This window comes from Leucopleurus acutus (genome assembly GCF_964270905.1).
Source record: "Leucopleurus acutus genome assembly, chromosome: 9".
Classification (NCBI taxonomy): Eukaryota; Metazoa; Chordata; class Mammalia; order Artiodactyla; family Delphinidae; genus Leucopleurus; species Leucopleurus acutus.
The window spans coordinates 91,080,967-91,099,851 of record NC_139144.1 but is presented as its reverse complement, the minus strand read 5'-3'; the positions used below and the strand labels follow the sequence as shown (position 1 = coordinate 91,099,851).

Below are 18,885 nucleotides of genomic sequence, written 5' to 3'. Positions count from 1 at the left end.
TTACTACCAATTCTACAGAAATAGAAAGGATTATAAGAGTATTGCAAACAAGTGTATGCCAATAAATTAGATAACCTAGATGAAATGGACAAATTACTAGAAACACAGAACTTACCAAGACTATCTCATGCAGAAATAGAAAATATGAGTAGACCTATATATAACTAGTTGAGGAGATTGAATCAGTAATGAAAATTCTCCCAACCAAAAATAAAGCCCTGGACCTGACAGTTTCTTGGGTGAATTCCACCAAATATTTAAAAAACTAATGCTGATCTTTCTCAAACTTTTCCAAAAAACTGAAGAGGAAGGAACATTTCCTAACTCTGTAAGGCCAGCATTACTGTGATACAAAAGCCAGAAAAAGACACTACAAGAAAATTATAGACCAATATCCCTTATGAACACTGATGCAAAAATCCTCAACAAAATAATAGCAAACCAAATTCAGCAGCATATTAAAAGGATTTACACCATGACCAAATAGGATTTATATCTGGAATGCAAGAATAGTTTTAACATATGAAAATTGATCAATGTAATACACCAAATCAATAGAATGGAGGAAAAAAACACATGACCATCTCAATTAATGCAGAAAAGGCATCTGACAAAACTCAACACCCTTTCATGATTTAAAAAAACTCAACAAACTAGGCATAGAAGGAAACTACCTCACCATAATAAAAGCCATCTATAAAAAACCTACAGCAAACATCACACTCAATGGCGAAAGACCAAAAAGCACCTCCTCTAAGATCAGGAACAAGGCTAGGGTGTCTGCTTTCACCACTTCCATTCAACATAGTATTGGAAGTTCAAGCCCTAGCAATAAAGCAAGAAGAAGAAATAAAAGGCATCCAAATTGGAAAGGAAGAAGTAAAATGATCTCTGTTTGCAGATGATATATTTAAAAACCCTAGAGTCCACAAAAAACCTGTTTGAACTGATACATTAATTCAGCAAAGTATCAGGATACAAACTCAACACACAAAAACAGTTGCATTTCTATAAACAAATAATGAAAGATAAGAAAGGAAATTACAAAAACAATTCCATGTATAAGAACATCAAAAAGAATAGAATAGTTAGGAATTAACCAAGGAGGTGAAAGAACTGTGTAACGGAAACTACAAAACATTGCTGAAAGAAATTAAAGAAGACATAAATAAATATAAACACATCCCTTGTTCATGGATTAGAAGACTTATTAATATTATTAAAATGCCAATACTGCCCAAAGCAATCTATGGATTCAATGCAATCCCTAGCAAAATCCCAATGATATTTTTTGCAGAAATAGAAAAATTCATTCTAAAATTTATATGGAATCTCAAGGAACTCTGAATGCCAAAATAATCTTGAAAAGGGAGAAGGAAATTAGAGGGTTCACACTTCCTGATTTCAAAACTTACTACATTTCTACAGTAATCAAGACAATGTGGTACTGGTATGAAGACAGACATATAGACTAATGGACAGAATAGAGAGCCCATGAATAAATCTTTGCATATATGGTCAAGTGATTTTTGACAAGGGTGCTAAAATATTCAACAGGGAAAGAACAGTCTTTCATCAAATCGTGCTGGGAAAACTGGATATCGATTTGCAAAAGAATGAAGTTGGACCCTTACCTAGCACCTTATACAAAAATTAACTCAAAATTGATCAAGGGCCTAAATGTAATACTTAAAACAATAAATATCTTAGAAGAAAACATAGAGCAAAAGCTTCATGACATTGGATTTGTCAATGATATATTGGATATGACACTAAAGGCAAAGGTTTAAAAAAGAAAAATAGACAAACTGAACTTAATGAAAATTTTAAAATTTTGTGCATCACAGACACTATTCAGAGAGTAAAAAGGCAAAATACAGAATGGGAGAAATATTTGCAAATCACATACCTGATAAGGGATTAATGTCCAGAATATATAAAGAACTCCTAAAACTCAACAACAACAATAAACAAACCAATTCAGAAATGGGCCAAGGACTTGAATAGACATTTCTCCAAAGAAAATATATGAATGGCCAATAGGCATATAAATAGATGCTCAATATCACTAACCATTAGGGCAATGCAAATCAAAGCCACAGTGAGATATCACCTCACACCTGTTAGAATGGCCATTATTTAAATAAAAAAAAAAAACCCAGAAAATAACAAGTGCTGTCAAGCATGTAGAAAAATCAGAGCCTGTGTGCACTGTTGATGGGAATGTAAAATGGTATAGCTGCTGTGAAAAACAGTATGGAGGTTCCTCAAAAAATTAAAAGTAGAATTACCATATGATCCAGCAATTTCATTTTAGGGTATATAACCAAGAGAATGAAAAGCAACGTCTTGAAGAGACATCTGTACAATCATGTACATAGCAGCATTATTCAATTCAATAGCTAAAATGTGAAAGCAACCCTGGTGTCCATTGATGGAAGAATGGATTAGCAAAATGTGGTATAAACGTACAATAGAATATTATTCAGCCTCATAAAGGAAAGAAATTCTGAAATATGCTACAACATGGATGAACCTTGAGGACATTATGCTAGATGAAATAAACCAATCACAGAAAGACAAATACTGTATGATTCTACTTAATATGAGGTACTTAGTGTAGTCAAAATCATGAAGAAAGAAAGTATACAGTGGTTTCCAAGGGCCAGGGGGGCAGAGAATGGGGAGTTATTAATGGGAATAGAATTTCAGTTTTTGAAGATGACAAGAGTTATGGGATGGTGGCGATGGTTGTACAACAATGTGAATGTACTTAATACCACTGAAGTGTGCACTTAAAAATGGCTAAGATGGTAAATGTTATGTGTATTTTTACTACAATAAAAGAATCAAACTCTATGTTTTTGAGGGGGCTACTGGAAAAGAGGGTATCTACCAGACTTACAGTTGTGAGAATGTGAGGCTGGAATTCCATTTCGCCAGCAAGAGAGGAGAGTTTGAGAATGGAACCAACCCAGAAGAGGCAGAAATGACATTAAAATGGGGAAAAAACTTTGAATCCTAGTGATATCCTTTGAGCCCCTTATTTAAGCCATGGCTAAAGCCAGTCTCATCCCTAGACTTTTTCCCTTACTAAGCCAACCAATTCCCCTTTTAGCTAAGCCTTTTTTTTTTTTTTTTAATTTGCGGTACGTGGGCCTCTCACTGTTGTGGCCTCTCCCGTTGCGGAGCACAGGCTCCGGATGCGCAGGCTCAGCAGCCATGGCTCACAGGCCCAGCCGCTCCGCGGCATGTGGGATCTTCCCGGACCGGGGCATGAACCCGTGTCCCCTGCATCGGCAGATGGACTCTCAACCACTGCGCCACCAGGAGACCCCAGCTAAGCCATTTTTTTTGAAGAGTTTTTTGTTCCTTGCAATGGATGGAGTCCTGATACATACCTTCAGAACATGATTTAGTAGGAAGAGAAGAAAATAGTCCCCATGTCAGTAAGTGGAAGCTCCATCTTCAGTTGCTCAGGCCTGGAATTCTAGAGACTTCTAGCTCTCCTTTTTATTGTTCAAACTCACACCCAAGCCATCAGCAAATTCTCTAGACTCTGTCAGATATATCTAAAATCTGATCACTCCTCATCCTCTCTACGGCTACCACCTTGGTCCAGCCACCACTTTTTCTTGCCTGGATAACTGTAGTAGCCCCTTAAATGGTCTCCCCTTGGGGTTCATCATTCTACTCTCAAAACAACAGCCAAAGTGACCTTGCTGACACTTAAAGCACATCATGTCACTCCTCTGACCAAAACTCTCCAGACTCACTTAGAGTAAAAAGTGAAGTCCTAAGCCAGGTTTTACATGATTTGTCCCCCTCAACTTCCAACACCTATCTCACTTTATCTCTTACCACTGTTCTCCTTTTTCAGTCTTCTCTACCCAAATTAGCCTCCTTGGTCTTCCTAGAAGATGACAGACATGCTCCTTTCTCATGGCCTTTGCACTTCTAGTACCTACCCCAGGAATAGATCCCCCTGGATTGTTCCCAAATTTTTACCCTTCCTATTCCATTATGTTAGATTTGGATATATGACTTGATTTAGCCAGTGGAATGAGAAACAGGGACTTTAAACATACTTTCTTGGTTTGGCATGCCCTCCTGAACTCTTGTGATTTACCATGAGCAGAACGTACCCTAACTGGCTGCTGGTCTTGGGGTGGGGGGAGGAAGAAACGTAGAATAGATCTGAAACAACCCACAGTCTGGATATAAGTTCAACTGACCCCCTATTAGCCCAGTAGAGCCATAGATGATCCATGAACAGGAAAATAGGTATTTGCTATTATAAGCTACTGAGATTCTGAGAATTTTGTTTTAATGAATAAAATATGAATAGTGTTGAAACTGATACCTAGAAATAGAATGCTGTCCTAATAAAAACCTAAATTATATGGCAGTCATTGGCTTTGTGACTGAATAACAACAGGTGGTTATAGGAACCTAGAAAAATAGTGACACAAGTTATGTAGAGGTGATACATTTAGTAAAACTATCTTCTGTGACAGTGTGAAAGACAGAAAATGTACATAACAGAACTGAGTCATTGGGCAAAGAGATTTTGAGGCAGGAAGTTTATGAGTTGGTTGTTGCTAGCTTTATTTGATAAGGTGTGCTACAAGAAAGAAATCAGCTCAAAAAATGTGGATAAAAAAACTGAATTGAGAGGGAAAACAGCCCCAAATTCTAGAATTTGTAGGTTGTCTTCAACATAGCCTTGAGGCAAAGGTCAAATCAAAGTAATGGCTTTTACATCTGTGGTAGACAATCTCTAAGGTGACCTCTGATGATCCCCATCTTTTAGTATTCATACCCTTCTGTAATCCTAGGTCACTGGGCTAAACCTAGTGACTTACTTCTACTGAATGGTATATGGCAAAAGTAATGGGATTCTGCTTCTGAGATTAGGCTACCTTCACTGCAGTCTTTTCAGAGACCTTAGATAAAGGAACCCAGATAAGCCACTCCTGGATTCCGGACCCACAGGAACTATGTGATAATAAACGTTTGTTGTTTAAAGCTGCTAAAATTTGGGGTAATTAGTTACTCAGCAATAGAAAATGAATACAACATCTGTCTTGGTCCATTCACCTGTTATAACAAAATACCTCCAACTGTGTGGCTAATAAATAAGGGACATATATTTCTCATAGTTCTGGAGGCTGGAAGGTTGAGATGAGGGTGCCAGTATGGTCAGATGAGAGCTTTCTTTTGGGTTGCAGACTGCTTGTTGTATCCTCACAAGGCAGAAGGGGCTTGGGATCTCTCTGGAGCCTCTTTTATAAGGCACTAATCCCATCCAGAGGGCTCTGCCCTCATGACATAATCACCTTCCAAAGGCCCCACCTTCTTGTACCATAATATGGGGCATTATAATTTCAACATATGACTTTGGGGGACAGAAATATCTAGACCATAGCATTCCACCCCTAATCCCCTCAGATTCATGTCATTCTCACATGCAAAATTCATTCATCCCATCCCAGCAACCCCTAACGTCTTAACTAATTCCAGCATCAACTCTAAACTCCAAAGTCTTATCTCAGTAACATCTAAATCAGATATGGATGAGACTCAAAATATGATTCATCCTGAGGTAAATTTCCTGTCCAGTTGTGAACCCATGGAACCAATCAAGTTGTGTGCTTCCAAAATACAACTGTGGGACAGGCATAGGATAAGACATTCCCATTGCAAAAGGGAGAAAAAGGAAAGAAGGATGGGGGGATGGGTCCCAAGCAAGCTCAAAACCTAGTAAAGCAGATTCAATGAGATCTTAATGGTCAAGAATAATCCTCTTGCCCCAATGCTCTGCCTTCTGGACCCACTAGGGTGGCAACAGCACGCCAACAGCTTGGCAGGGTGCTACTCATGCCTGGCTCTCTGTCCGGACTCTGCCCACACCACAGTGCACAGCTCCAGGCAGTGCTCACCTCCATGGCCTCTGTTGGAAGCCGTCTGCCCTGTTAAAACCTAGTGTTAATGGCCCTGATGATCTCTTAGTCACCTTCAGGGCTTTTGAAAATTTGTCTTCATGACACAAACAGATGGAAAGATATACTGTGTTCATAGATTAGAAGAATTAATATTGTTAAAATGTACCCAAGGCAATCTACAGATTCAATGCAATCCCTATCAAAATACCAATGGCATTTTTCACAGAACTAGAACAAATATTTTAAAAATTTATATGGAAACATGAAAAACCCAACAGCCAAAACAATCTTGAGAAAGAACAGAGCTGGAGGAATCACACTCCCTGACTTCAGACTATACTACAAAGCCACATTAATCAAAACAGTATGGTACTAGCACAAAATAAACACAAACATCAATGGAACAGAATAGAGAGCCCAGAAATAAACCCACACACTTATGCTCAATTAATCTATGACAAAGGAGGCAAGAATATACAATGGAGAAAAGAATCTCTTCACCAAGTGTGGGTGGGAAAACTGTACAGCTACATGTAAAAGAATGAAATTAGAACATTCACTAATACCATATACAAAAATAAAGTCAAAATGGATTAGAGACCTAAATGTAAGACTGGAAACCATAAAACTCCTAGAGGAAAACATAGGCAGAACACTGACATGAATTGTAGCAATATTTTTTTGGATCTATCTTTTAAAGCAAAGGAAATAAAAGCAAAAATAAACAAATGGGACCTATTTAAACTTAAAATCTTTTGCACAGCAAAGGAAACCATAAACAAAACAAAAAGCCTACTGAATGGGAGAAACTATTTGCAAATGATATGATTGATAAGGGGTTAACATCTAACATATATAAACCGCTCATATGACTCAACATCAATAAAACAACCCAGGACTTCCCTGATGGCCCAGTGGTTAAGACTCCACACTTCTACCACAGTGGGCACGGGTTTGATCCCTGATCAGGGAACTAAGATCCCACATGCCAGACAACCAAAAAAGAAAGAAAAAGAACAAACAAGCAAACAAAAATCCATACCACCCAATTAAAAAATGGGCAGAACTGAAGAGACATTTTTCCAAAGAGAAAATGCAGATGGCCAACAGGTACATGAAAAGATGCTCAACACTGCTAATCATTAGGGAAATGCAAATCAAAACCACAATGAGATATCACCTCACACCTGTCAGAATGGCTATCATCAAAAAGAACACAAATAGGGCTTTCCTGGTGGCGCAATGGTTGGGAGTCTGCCTGCTGATGCAGGGGACATGAGTTCGTGCCCCAGTCTGGGAAGATCCCACATGCCGTGGAGCAGCTAGGCCCATGAGCCATGGCCACTGAGCCTGCGCTCAGCAACGGGAGAGGCCACAACAGTGAGAGGCCTGCATACCACAAAAAAAAAAAAAAAAAAAAGGAACCCTCATACACTGTTGGTGAGAATGTAAATTGGTGGATCCACTATGGAAAACAGTATGGAGGTTTCTCAAAAACAGAACTACCATATGACCCAGCAGTTCCACTCCTGGGTATATATCTGAAAAAAACAAGACCCCTCATTTGAAAAGATACATCCATCCCAATGTTCACAGCAGCATTATTTACAATTGCCAAGATATGGAAGCAACCTAAGGAAGTGTCCGTTAACAGATGAATGGATAAAGATGACGTGTATGTAAGTACACACACACACACACACACACACACACACACACACACACACACACACACACACACACTGGAATACTACTCAGCCAAAAAAAAGAATGAAATTTTGCCATTTGCAGCAACATGGATGGACTTGAGGGGTATTATGATAAGTGAAATAAGTCAGAAAAACAAATACTGAATGATATCACTTATATGTGAAATCTAAAAAATACAACAAACTAGTGAATATAACAAAAAAGAAGCACACTCACAGGTATAGACAACTAGTGGTTACCAGTGGGAAGAGGGAAGGGGGAGGGGCATTATAGGGGTGGGGAATTAAGAGGTACAAACTATTATGTATAAAATAAGCTACAAGGATAATTGTACAACATGGGGAATATAGCCAATATTTTATAATAACTATAAATGGAGTGTAACATTTAAAAATTGTGGCTCTCCCCTTCAGTTCAAACTGGCAGTTTTCCTGCTGGGGTGGCTGATTAGTTCCATGCTTCATACCCACACTCATCTCCTTATCAAATGGTTGGTTCTCCACACACTTAACTGTTCTATTCTGAACACACATTCACATTCTTTGGATTATGGATGGGCTGAGAATTTTCCAGACTTCAATGTTCTGGGTCCTTTTTGCTTAACAATTCCTTCTTCAGTTCATTTATCTCTTCTTGCATTTAACTGTATGCAGTCAGGAGGAACCAAGCCACTCCTTCAACACTTTGCTTAGATATCTCCTCAGATATTTATATTGTGTAAATATACAATTTTATTACTCACAAGTTCTACCTTGCACAAAACACTAGAACACAAACACAGTTCAGCCAAGTTCTTTACCATTTTATAGCAAGGACTGCTTTTTGTCCATTGTCCAGTAATGTGTTCTTCATTTCTGAGACCTTATCTGTACATGATTACTTGTATTGTCTAAAAAGATGGACACTTACTCTCCCGCTCTCTTCCTTTCTTTCTGAGCTTTCTCCACAATCACCTGCAGAAGTCCTTTCATGGCAATATCAGCATTTTCTAACAGGTACCAATAGAGTACTGTCTAAGCTTGTCTTGGTCACCTCCTAACACCGTCACATTGGAGGTCAGGGTTGGGGCGGGGGCACAAACATTCAGTACTAATACCACCTGAACTCCCTAATCCTCCTGCTCTTATCTCCTTGGGCACTTCTGATCATCTAACACATCGTATATTTTACTTACTAACTAGAATATAAGTTACAGAGGGAGGGATTTTTGTCTTGTTTTGTTCACTGCTCTATTCCCAAGCACATAGTTGGAGCTCAGTACACAGTTGTTAAATGAATGAATGAATGAATGAATATAGGACTAGCAGTCAGGTGATGTGTGTTATGCTACCAACTCTCATTAACAAGCGGTGTGGCTTTTGAAATGTAATTTAATCTCTCTGGATTTTAACTGTTCTCATCAATAAGCAAGAGTATTAAAAAGCCCTAAGGTTAGAAAATTCTAAGGATATGGTACATAGTAAGAAAATAACAATTATGATATACAATAATTATACAACTGCAAACTTTTTTTTTGCCTGATTGTTAGTCATAATAAGAAGAGTACTTATTTGGCATATCCATATCATAGGCAGAAATTTTCAATCGTACCTGAGAACTTAACTTGAGAAGATCAGTCTGAGAGTCACTGGATTCTGAACTGTCAGAGCCATAGCAACTACAAAAAATAATAAATTATTTTAATTTACAGAATGTTTTGGTGGTATTTTAAGATTTCAACTGTTACTTTTACTTTATTATCTTATTGGAATGGTAGAAATAGTTCTAATTATAAGAAGAATGTTTACAAAGGTGGTATAGATGTTTGGTAGTTCTAGGCATTATAAGAGTATTAGAAGAATGATGACTGAAACTGATTGGAACACGTCAAATATAAACAAATCTGAGTTCAAAATGATACTCTCTATCTGCAAACAATACAGGGGCACTAACTCAAAGTCTGAACATTTATAAATAAAGGGGAAGAATCAAACATTTGTTCTGCTTTTCCTATAGGAACTGCACTAAAATTAGCACCTTCCTTCTTCCAATAACATTCCCTTGGCATTAAATTTTGCACTTATTATTCACTAACTTAGATTATTTATATGGCATCTCTGTAAGTGTGTCAGTTCTCTGTGGGTAATGACAGCATTAAAAACAATTTGAATATGTCTTTCATATACAGTACATAGTGGGTGCTCAATTAATATCATCTAAATAAATGAATAAATGAAGTCTTGATGAGGTCTGGCTAAAGTAATGTGCATGGGAAAAATTTTCCTCCACCTATAGCCAGGATTTTCAGTACAGACTGAAAATTATATACTCATATTATTATAAAGAGCATAGTATCAGTAGAACAGCACAGCAGATTACATTACTACCACCATCCTGACTTACCTAGACTCTAGATCCAATGTAATTTCTTTCAGAGAAGTATCTGAATCATCAAGGACTTCTTCCAAGTTTATATGTTTTTCCATTTCTTCTAATTCTTTCAGGCACTGATAATACTAGGGGAAAATGATAGATGAGTTAATTATAAAATAACTATTTCCTAATTAAACTGAATATTTATAGATACCTGGAACATCAAGTACAAAAAACACTGAACACTGTTAGGATATTAAAAGGAACAAACTGCTGTAGGCCCATAGGCAGGTTATGTTATCTGAGAGACTGGAGTCTGATGTATCATCAGATGGACTTTACTTACCTTGGTTCGGTCTGGATCACAGTAGTCCAAGAGAGAATCACAAAAATGATACCCCATCGACTCCAAGTCTTTTGTGTTGAAATGAATGCCTCTTTTATTACCTAAAACATCAATAAGTTTAGCCACCCTTGAAGGTGACTTAAACATATTTTCTTAGCAGGTAGGCCTAAGTTGCCCAACAAAGTGTAAACAAAACATCTGATATGATTCCATATTCTGTCCTTTGGATTTTCTACACTGGGACAGGTCATTTAACAGCTTATTGCTTTCCCTTGTTCCTTCTCCACCACCTGGACCAAAGGTGACTTAATACAGATTAGTCTGTGTTGCAAAGCAGGAGAAAATCAGTAAGAAAGTTATAGAATACTTGGTTACCAGGTATAAGCACCCTAGTTATCACTTAGAGAAAAACCTGGGTAAATATTTTAATGTTTTCATTATCATTAATAGTGTTATAAGAATTTCAAGGTGCTTTAAAAACTAGCCAGAAGTTACAAGTGTGGATTTCCAGCACTTTCCTTTGAGTTGATACATTTTCTAATAATGTGACAATTACCTTAATATGGGGCATTCTAAGGATAATGTTAAATGTGACTGAAAGCTTTCTTAAATGGAACTAGGGCACACTTTTTAGTTCAAGGAACCAATTAAAATACAAATTGACAAAAAACAAAAACAAAGCCCAGTCTAAGTTTGCCTTAAAAATGGCAAATCTACTAAAGATATTTCTATTCCGATATTTTAATTATGAGCATTGCTTTTTCTTGAAATCATTAGAGTCATCTGTAGGAACCCCCTTCTAAAACAAAAACAAAAACCCCAAACAAGCAATTAAAGATTAGTTCATGAAACAACCAATTAGGTATTCTATGTATGTGCTAAAACTTCCTTTTCTAAACAAAGGAAAATGATGATAGAGATATATAGTGGGAGTCTGTTTATTCATCCTATCTATAGAATTGATTAGATATCAGTATGTATCTAAGCAGGAAGAAAGTGCTCACGATCCAGTTGCCTACACTATTAATCTTACATTAAAAACGTCTCTTTGGTTTAAAGCTCTGACAGTCATGAATGAGGACACTTGATCCTACCCAGAGTAGATCCACAAAAAGTGGCCTCCATGGTAAAGCTGTTCCTGATTCCCACTTTCCACATTACCACCCTTCCTATTCCCTCTTTGCTCTTCTGAATATTAAACTTGCAAGCTGAGAATGAAAACTGAAAAGACGCAAATGAAAATGAGACCCATTGCTTTTCTAATCACAATGTCTTTCATAGGAAGTAAGGTTGGAAATGAAAAAGTAGTTGTGCAAAAGCAATAATTCTCTCTAAAGCTTTGGGACCTTTTATATCCTGACCAATGAAAATAACTCATTTTAAGGATGACATATTTACATTTCTGAGAATTATAGACTTAAATTCTGAAATAAATTTTATTTTTTATCTATATATAACATATGCATTCAAAACCAGCTGATGAATTCTTGATAGTGTTGACTTTAAAAGGCTATAGGAAGGAGCCTAAACATGTTTAGGAATGAAGATCAGTGTTGTAGATTTTCAGAATCGAATACGATGCTTTATTATCACATGAAAGATAATTTGAAAGTCGCCCTCAAGTACTGTTATAACATCAGTATCTACAATGAGTTTTTGTAATTTAATTACAATTAGAAAAATTTACTTTGTGTTCCATTCTGTGAATTTTAACACATGTATAGGTTTGTGTAAACACTACCACAAATCAGGATATAGGACAATTCCATCACCTCTTAAAAACTCCCTTGTGCCATCCCTTTGCAGTCACAAGTATTTCACTTATTTTGGAGTGATGGTAAATGATATTCTTTTAAATTTTGGTTTCCAGTTGTTCACTGTGAGTATATAGAACTGCAGTTGGTTTTTGTGGGTCGACCTTGTATCCTATGACACTGCTAAACTCAGTTATTAGTTCTAGGAGTTTTTGTGGATTGCATGGGTTTTCTATGAACACAATCACGCCTGCCTTTCCAATCTGTCTGCCTTTTATTTCTTTTTCTTCCCTTATTGCACTTGTTAGAACCTCCAGTATAGGCTGAATTGAAGGGGTAAAAGTGGATATCCTTGCCTTGTTCCTGACCTCAGGAGGAAAACAATCAGTCTTTTATCATTAAGTATGGTGGTAGGATATTGGGCATTTTTTTTCATATCTCAAATTACTGGTCATTAAACATTTCACACAGTTGCTTTCTTATGGTCAATTGTATAAACCAATCAGAATAACTAAATAAAAAAGCAGTTTACTAACTAAAATTATCCATTTTGCTGTCTTGCATGGGCAACATGTAGTAAAGGAAAAGTCAAAATAGGAAAAAGTCAAAATATTAAAGGTGCTTACTTTATCTGGACAATTTTTGCTCAGTGGAAAGATTTTGCTAAGTGGAAAGATTCGTTGCTGTAAGTATAATGCTTTACATCTGTCACTATCATCACAGCCATACATGAAGATGTTCTCTTTCTTACTATGGTCATGAAGGTCACAATACAAAATAACCTCTCGTTTCTCCATCAATCTACAAAGAAGAAAAAGAACAAGTTACTACATTTTACCTCTGCATTTTTCTTCTATGGCTGTAATTATGGATTAACAAGTCTAATATCCAAATAAACAATTTCTTATATCCTACTTTTCAGTTTCTTTTCTTACCTCTTATGATTATTAACATATAATTTTTTAAACACCTACAATAAGTTCCTATTAATTGTATATAAAATATGAATGTTTCAGCCTTCCAGTATAAGGACAAAATTTTTACCTTACTCCCAAGACTTTCTCCAAGAGGATCTCTCTGCTTTTTTGATTGTGTTTTTTGTTGTACACAGAAAACAGCTCACTCTTATCTTTGCCTTTTAGCTCTCACATAGATTCTTTCTGACTGAAGTATCTTCTTTCTTCATCTTTGTAAATGCAAATACTACCCCTTATCCCTCAACACCAACCTCACGTCTCACTTCCTCTCTGACTAGTCAAGCCCACAGACTTTTCTTTTTTGAACTCCTGTAGCACTTAATGTTGGTACCATTTACTTGGCACTTGCCTAGGTAAGTTTTCATATTTTTGATATTTAATCAAACATGGATAGGGAATGCTTCAAAACATCTAAAACAGTGCTATGCACACAAGTACCAAAATATGTGTTAAAAATTGAGTGCCTGACGACTTAGTGCTGAAGCCAATTAATATTTAACCTTTGAGTAATGTGGTGAGTAAATATCATTTTGAGAAAAATAGTACCAAAGTTTGAATTGATTGTTTTTCTGGTAAATTTCTAATAAATAATTTAAAGAAATCATTTCTCAAGAGCAGAATTCTTAGCCTGCATAATTTAGGCATTCAATGAATATTAAACTAATAAAAAATAAGTCCCCCAAACTGGTTGGTGAAAATAACTAGCAGAGAGGCTTTCAAAAGGTGAAAAAGTGGTGGTGTTAAGGTGGTAGGATTACCGACATTTTTGCCTTTATTTTCATATCATATTTCCAAACTTCATATAGCATTATTATATTACTTAAATAACTAAAATTACATATACTGCTTACATCTGTAAGAATACCAAATGTTAATAATTTATAGTAACATGAAATGTAATACTTTTATAACAAAATATTAAATCCTAAAATCTAAATATTCAAAGTGTAGCTTCTATCCAAAACAATACTTCTTTAAACTATAGTGAAATCCCAAGTTGAAGTCTGTTACATGTATTAATTTATTGCCCTTTTTCATTTGATGACCAGTAAATTCTAACTGATAACATAAAATTGACATAAAGTCACCAAATGATCATTACAAGTTTTTAGGAAAAGGACTAGATTATAAAGTAAGACTATCAAGTTAGCTCCTTAAATAAGATATGCTGTACATTTTTAAACCATTTCCCCAGTTTTAATGAACACTTGGTTTCTTATAAGTGAGTCAAAAGAAACCTCTAAGTAATTAAATCCCAAAGAAATGTTACTACTTTTGAAGTCAAACAGCATAATAGGGTCTCTCATCTTAACACTAATTTAAATCACTTTAGAAACAGTTGGGATTCCTTTCTTAGCCAGTTAAGATATCCTAAGTACCTTACACTAAGTATCCTATATTAAAAGCTACTCTCTGTTATCCTCAAATACTTTAAATATATTTAGTTTTAGACATACTTACAGCCTCTCACCTTTCCACACGTATGTGACTGACTTTTATTCCATTTATCTGCCTATGATTAATTAATTGCATTAAAGTAGTTCTCTTTCTTGGAAGTCTTTCTGAAACTTATTGAATAGATTCCTGCCTTAACCTTCTTATGAGGCAATTTAAGAAGAACAAAGACATATAAAATATCTTCCACAGAGACAAGCCAAAGGGCCTTGGCCTGTAATCCATCTTGTGTTGGGCCAGGCACCCTTAATGTCAAAGAGCATTAAGTAGACATTATAAATACTCTAATGGGCATCCCATCAGCTCCCTTTCTATTAAAAAATAAACTTTAAATTTTGGAATAACTTTAGATTTACACAAAACTGGCAAAATAGTAGAGAGAGTTTCCATATATCTACCCCTCATCCAGTTTCCCCTAATGTTAACATATTACATAACCATGGCACATTGTCAAAAACTAAGGAACCAACGTTGGTACATTACTATTAAACTCCCAACCTTATTTGGATTTCACTAGTTTTCCCAATAATGTCCTTTTTCTGTCCCAGAATCCAATCTAGGATACCACATTGCATTTACTCAGCTCTCTCCATTGTGTGCCATCCCCAGGAAAATTAGTTATGGGTTACTCTTTATGACTTAAATATTTCCCAAATAATTTCAGAGAATCCTGAAGTCCACATTTGTGAGGGGTATAAAACAAGAGTTTTTACTCATTTTTGTGGAGATCTGCACTTCACTCCCCACGTGTCTATAAAGATAAAAGGATTAACATGAAAGTTGCGGCTGAACTAAGTAACCAGAGCCATGCTGGGTGCTCCTGAAGCCTGTCAGCTCCTCTGAGGGACTGGAGGTATCTTTGAGGTCCTCCTCCTTGAAACAGGGCTCTTATGCTTTTACTAGGGGCCCTGATGACAGAGCTGGATGAGGATATAAACACCCTCTATAATAGTACTTATCATTGTAACATTTGAACAATCCTAAATAGTTTACGAAGAGTTATTACATCTATATCTAATTCATTAACTTCTTTTCTTTTTACATCTGCGGAAACACTGAATATATTTAGAGCTTCCAGTGTTCCAGTAATATTGGGCACTTTATTCTGGGCACTTTAGTAGTAATATTCTCATTTAATCCTCTTGTCTGTGAGGTAAGCATTATTATTCCCACTTTATAGATGAGAAAACTGAGGTTTGGGTTTGTTTTTAAAATTACTCAAGATCACACAGTTAGCAAATGATATAGCAGGGATTCCAATCTGATATGTTTCCACTCTAGTCTCCACATTCTTAACCAAAAAGGTTAAGAGGATTTGGGTGTTCTTTGACTCCAATAAATCTTTCTACTCTAGCAATGCCTATTCCTGATTGTTATTACTTGAATCTATTAAAGAATTCACCCAGTAATTCAACAAAGCTTTAAATACTATGTGCATTTTACTGTTCTGATTCTTTAGAAAATTTAAAGCTGTTCATTTTTTCCAGGGGCAAATAAGACTATTCATAAAAGTTTAAATAAGTATGTAACCTATCATCAAAAGACTCATCATAGAGCAATGTATGGTCAACATAGTGCCAGAAGGCTCTGTAGATGTAACTAATTTTCACATATAAGGGATTCAAGGATCCCAAAATAAACATCAGTGCTAACCAAATTTTAGGATAGGCAAATGTAACTATACATTTTCACTAAGCCATTAAAATGTTCTAGAGTCTATTTCATTACTTAAAAGAAAGCTAGTGAACGTAGTGGCATAATGCCAGAAAGGTACAGAAGCAGAGTTGGGAAGAATAAGGAAAAAAATTAAGTAGCTATAGTTAAACTATCTTAAGAAAATCTAGAGTAAAATGAGTGGGATTGTGGGAGCAAAATTCTTACTACCAAGTTTACTAAATAAGCATAGGGTAATTTGATGCTTATTTTACCTACAGATCATGTTCTGGGTATACCAAACAGAAGGAAATGACTCCTTCAGGAGAGATGTATAGTTAAGGTTTAAATCCCATCCAGCTAAGGAACACCGATAATTTCCCACAATCACACCATCTGGATTCAGCATGAGTACCACCTTGAAGATGAAAGTGTCCCAGAGCAACTGTGTATCACTTGAGTCTCCTAAAATATAATCTAGGAAGCCCTTCATGATCCAAAAGCTGTGGTTTCTCTTGGATGTACCCTTGCAGTCAAAATCATGGCCTTTCGCTTTCTTGACTCACTGTTCTTCAAGGGGGTAGTAATCGTTAAAACATACACCATGTTCCTAGTAATTGTGTGGCACAAGACACGTATTTTACAAAGCTTTGACTGTACTGGGTCATTATTGATGCTAGAAAGGTATTCTTGCAGGTTTGTGTAAGTGTATGGATAGCAGGTATCTTTATTGTGTGGAAATTGAAATGTCCATGTAAGAGAAATAATGGCACCCGTCTTGCCCCTGGTTGCTTCTATAATACTTCATTTGGTCTCCTATTCTCTGCCAGCCAATATTATGAGCACTGGCCTCGTTTTCAGAATAAAACAGTGGGTGCATACCCCGATTATAAAGACTAGCAGGCTTGGTGAAATGGATAATAGTGAATCTGTAGTCTATTCCTGCTTGGGTATTAGTGACTTGGAAGTAGTACCACTGGGTGTGTTTATTTGTGAACAGGTCAGGGCACACAGTCAGCTGGTATTCATATTCTGCCCTAAAACACAAAAAAAGGAAGGGGAAAAAAAGCACATAAAAATGTAAAAATGACATTCAAGTTTAAATTAAATAATAAAAGTAATAATAAATATACAAATAATAAACTACCTATTCACAGAAAGCTTTTTATTTGGGAAACAACATTTATTTAGGCAATGTCCAATAAGCAAGTAATTGCAAAAAATCAATGTTTTGAAGCTTTCTCTTTTATTGGATGCAAAACTGCTTCTATGTGAATTCTAAAGTCTTTTTACTCCTTTGTAATTCGAGAGAGCACATAAAAAAATGGGCATTTGACAAAAATTATATATGTCAACCAGGTTATGTTTCCTATAAAAGAAGTGATTAAAGAGTTCTTAAGTTTTTAAGAATTCAAGTCCAATATTTCTTTTTTTACTTCAGACATATATTTCTGTTTTATATTAGATTCTAGCTCTAGGAATCTGAAATACCTATCGCTAAGAAAGGTTAAAAACCTATATAAATTACTATAAGCATATGGATTATAAAACTGTAAACTCTGAGAGGACAGGAACTGTATTTCATAACTGTGTGCATCCCCCATACTTAATCATTGAAGATACTTAAAGGCAAAAATAATTTCATTAGTATATTACTTACATATCTAACAATTTTACCTGGTTAGTTGTGACTTTTTTTTACCAAGTACTTCTATCAGCATTATGCACTTATTGTGTGTGTATATGTGTTTGTGTGTGTAGTTATAAACAGCGAACTAGGAAATGAATGTTGTAAAACCTTGAGAGCCATTGAGTCTAGGTGATGGGTATATGATAGTTAATGTAGAACTGTATTATGCTCTGTACTTAAGTGTATGTTTAAAATTTTTCATTAAAAAATTAAAAAAAAAATATCCTTGGATTGCAGGCATGTTCCCAAGCACGTTTTACAGAACACTCATCTGAAGAACTACTCCATTAAAAAGTCTGAGAAGCGGGGTGTGTGTGTGACAATTCATATTGGCATACTGAAAATGTACACTACAGAAACCTGTTTAATTCATAGTTCTCAAAATTGTTTGAATCCAGAACCTTCCATACCTACCCCCTTAAAATAATCTCTAAGTAGCATCTATACTTCAAGGACTTATAGTTCAGTAATGGATACTAAAAGTAATGTATCTAATACAGGAAATAATAAATAGTTGATAGTCTACCTCCTCAAATAAAAATAATTAAAACCTACACTTTGACTACCTTCCGTAGATTACCACTCTCAAACCTTGCTTCAAACATCAAAGTATCATCACAGTTATTCACAGGCTGCTTCAAGGGTGTTCGGTTGCCCCCAACTTGGGAATACACAAAACAAGGCTCTTTGTAGGCTGATGAGAAACCATAAAGATATCAAGCCATAGCTAACGTATATAGGCTATTCTGCATAGAGTTTGGAACTACAGTATAACTGAAGTGTCACTAAGGATTATAAATTTTAACATAATTTGACACTAGCATATATAGGTTTATGTTGAAATAAGTAAGTCTAAGTATTTAGACTAGAAAAGCAATGCCTGAAATAAATTCATATATTTCTCACAGTAAAAATACTTACTCTACTTCTGGTTATAATGAAGTAATTGGTCCTGAAGTCATCTTTTCACTGTAAATAACTATAAAACTGGACAAAAAATATG

At 35.8% G+C, this 18,885-nt stretch overlaps 1 protein-coding gene across 1 annotated transcript in view; it reads right to left on the bottom strand.

Annotated features, from left to right (window-relative positions):
• The window catches only part of AGBL3 (AGBL carboxypeptidase 3), a gene marked incomplete at its 5' end in the record, with an annotated part of 88,224 nt that overhangs the window by 27,326 nt on the left and 42,013 nt on the right, over positions 1-18,885 (bottom strand). The window contains 9 exon segments of the mRNA XM_082846026.1: positions 9,246-9,312; positions 10,038-10,150; positions 10,354-10,454; positions 11,448-11,574; positions 12,734-12,908; positions 16,468-16,699; positions 16,702-16,952; positions 16,954-17,229; positions 18,438-18,576. Of these exon segments, the coding sequence (XP_082702152.1) occupies positions 9,246-9,312; positions 10,038-10,150; positions 10,354-10,454; positions 11,448-11,574; positions 12,734-12,908; positions 16,468-16,699; positions 16,702-16,952; positions 16,954-17,229; positions 18,438-18,576 (1,481 nt within the window).